This window comes from Camelina sativa, chromosome 12 (assembly GCF_000633955.1).
Source record: "Camelina sativa cultivar DH55 chromosome 12, Cs, whole genome shotgun sequence".
NCBI lineage: Eukaryota > Viridiplantae > Streptophyta > Magnoliopsida > Brassicales > Brassicaceae > Camelina > Camelina sativa.
Window position 1 is genome coordinate 11491604 of NC_025696.1, and position 2210 is coordinate 11493813.

The following is a 2210-nucleotide window of genomic DNA, read 5'->3' on the forward strand; positions in this document are numbered from 1 at the left end:
TCGCACCCTCTCTTCTTCTGCCCTTGTCTCTCTAACAGCGAAATATCGATATTTTCAGCAAACCCATCCAACCGAAAACTCGATTCTACGACTCTTGAGTTCTGGTTCTTGATCGGTATTTGCGGAATTGAGACATTAAATTTCGGTAATTTTGGGATTGAGACCACGGATCTTGTTCTTGTGCAAGAAGAACAAGAAGTAGAAAGCATAAATCTTGAAGCATGTAATGACGCCATATGAAAGAGATTGCTGTAAAATTATAGATCTCGTTCTATTAGTTTTTTTGTGTTTCTCTCTTGTTTTTCTTGTTCTGGCTTTTGTAACTAAGGAGGGGGTGATCTAATGTATATATATATAAGTTTCATTAGTGTGTGACATTAACAGGTGAACAAAGAGGAATTAATAATTAAAAAATGTATGACCAAAAGGAAGAGTTTGAGTGTTTGACCAATGACCAGTTCGTAGTTAATGTATTTCTCCTGTGTCGATATTGGTCAACCACTCGCTAAAACTATAGACTATGGTTCACTTGTTGTCTCCTTAGAACGAGTCTACATATTTGAAAGATAATAAAATGGTTTAACATGGAATAGTGTGTATTCACAATCAAAAATAGTCTACTGAACATATAAAAAGGACCAATTTCAACATTTTTTTCACGAGATAGGTTTATTTTCAATTGATGAAATGAGACTAAAAACAAAAATTTATTTTCCTAAGGTCAAAATAACATAAATTAACATCAGACTAATATAAAATCTACTATTGTGGAATAATAACGTGTGTTTCCATTATACAACAACTACGATTGTGTTTTTGTATAACTGAAACCTGCCGCTTCCGTTAGAGTGTTTTAGGCGTGCTAATATATATAATACACCAGTGGCTGTTTCTGATGTTCCCATATGCAATAAACACCACCAAACATTTGTTTATAGAGTAGCTTCAGATTAAGTCCAAATATGGGTTCTGTGAAACAAAAATTTACCTTGCTCTCTAGTGAGTAATAATCCTGCCACTGTGCCACAACTCTAGGTCTTGGCTGTAACATGCAAGGGGCAACAGCGGAATCATATATAACAACTTCCGGTTCCGGGCATTAGTGAGACAGTCTTTATATATGACCTTGTGATGCAAGGTTGGTCTCTATTTTAATGCAATCTTTGTATATAATAAGAATATGACGAGGGAAGAGCCAAGAACCTACAAGATGTGGGCTAACAATGGTGAGAATAATGAATAAAGAGCTAAGAACCTGAAATGTGGAGAAAAAAGAGTTGTGGTTTCACCTCTTGTACGTCTCCCTTGCAATTATTAAAGTCTTTGAAAATAAATAAAATGGATACTGTCCTGAAAATATAGTGTGTAATAGTCCCATAACAAAAGCCATATGCTTTCAGATTCTGAGATATTTTTCCAAAGCATTTGAAACAAGACTTGGATGGACTGCAAATCTGCATTGGTATTAGAAGCGGAGTTCTCTGACAATAATCTGATTTCAATGGAGACTCTTGAAAGCCACGACTGAGCCGATCCCGAAATTTTCTCATTACAAAAAGCTTTTCCACTAGCTTCTTAGCTTCATGGGTCCTTCCTAGTTCCAAGTATAAAGCAACGTATTAACTAGCAAGGTCCTCCGTCAAACGACTTGTTGTATTAACCTTTTGGTACACATTTAAGAAATGTAGCCTTTTGGTACACATTTAAGAAATGTATTATATATTCCCCAGCCGGATTAGACAATGGGGAACTTACTTCATCAACATCTCCATTTATATTAGCTAGTAAGACAAAATGATTTGTTTATTTGAAAAACAAGAACGCAATATTTGATTTCTTCATAAAAATTAAATTGAAAGCTCAAGTCAAGCTCCAACTTTTTCTTGTTCCTAACTTTTTTGCCGTAGTGAACAAAGCCACGAAGCTCACATTTTTTTTGCCACCCTCTCATGACAATTACTAACACTTCAAATCATTCAATTTAAAAAAAAAAAAGGGAAGGAAACCGTTGAGCCGTCGCGGCCAATATCCCTTTCTAGAACGGCCTAGTGTGGCGACCTCTAGCTCGTCCGCACATAAGAGCGTTCTTTGGTGGTGGATACTCATCTCGGTACGAAGTGGAGGAAGTGTAAACTCGGAGATAGAATTGTTGCCCTAAATATTGTCTTGCCCAACTCTCCGACCTTACGTTCCACATCCCAACATTATCT

The 2210-nt window shown here is 36.3% G+C and overlaps 2 protein-coding genes across 2 annotated transcripts in view; both read right to left on the reverse strand.

The window, feature by feature from the left end:
• Positions 1-304, reverse strand: part of LOC104731317 (probable F-box protein At4g22030) — an 11157-nt gene extending 10853 nt beyond the window's left edge. The window contains exon 1 of the mRNA XM_010450649.1: positions 1-304. Within this exon, the coding sequence (XP_010448951.1) occupies positions 1-236 (236 nt within the window). The 5' untranslated portion in view covers positions 237-304.
• The window catches only part of LOC104731318 (L-ascorbate oxidase homolog), a 10494-nt gene continuing 10069 nt past the window's right edge, over positions 1786-2210 (reverse strand). The window contains exon 7 of the mRNA XM_010450651.2: positions 1786-2208. Within this exon, the coding sequence (XP_010448953.1) occupies positions 2036-2208 (173 nt within the window). The 3' untranslated portion in view covers positions 1786-2035. The remainder of the gene's footprint in view (positions 2209-2210) is intronic.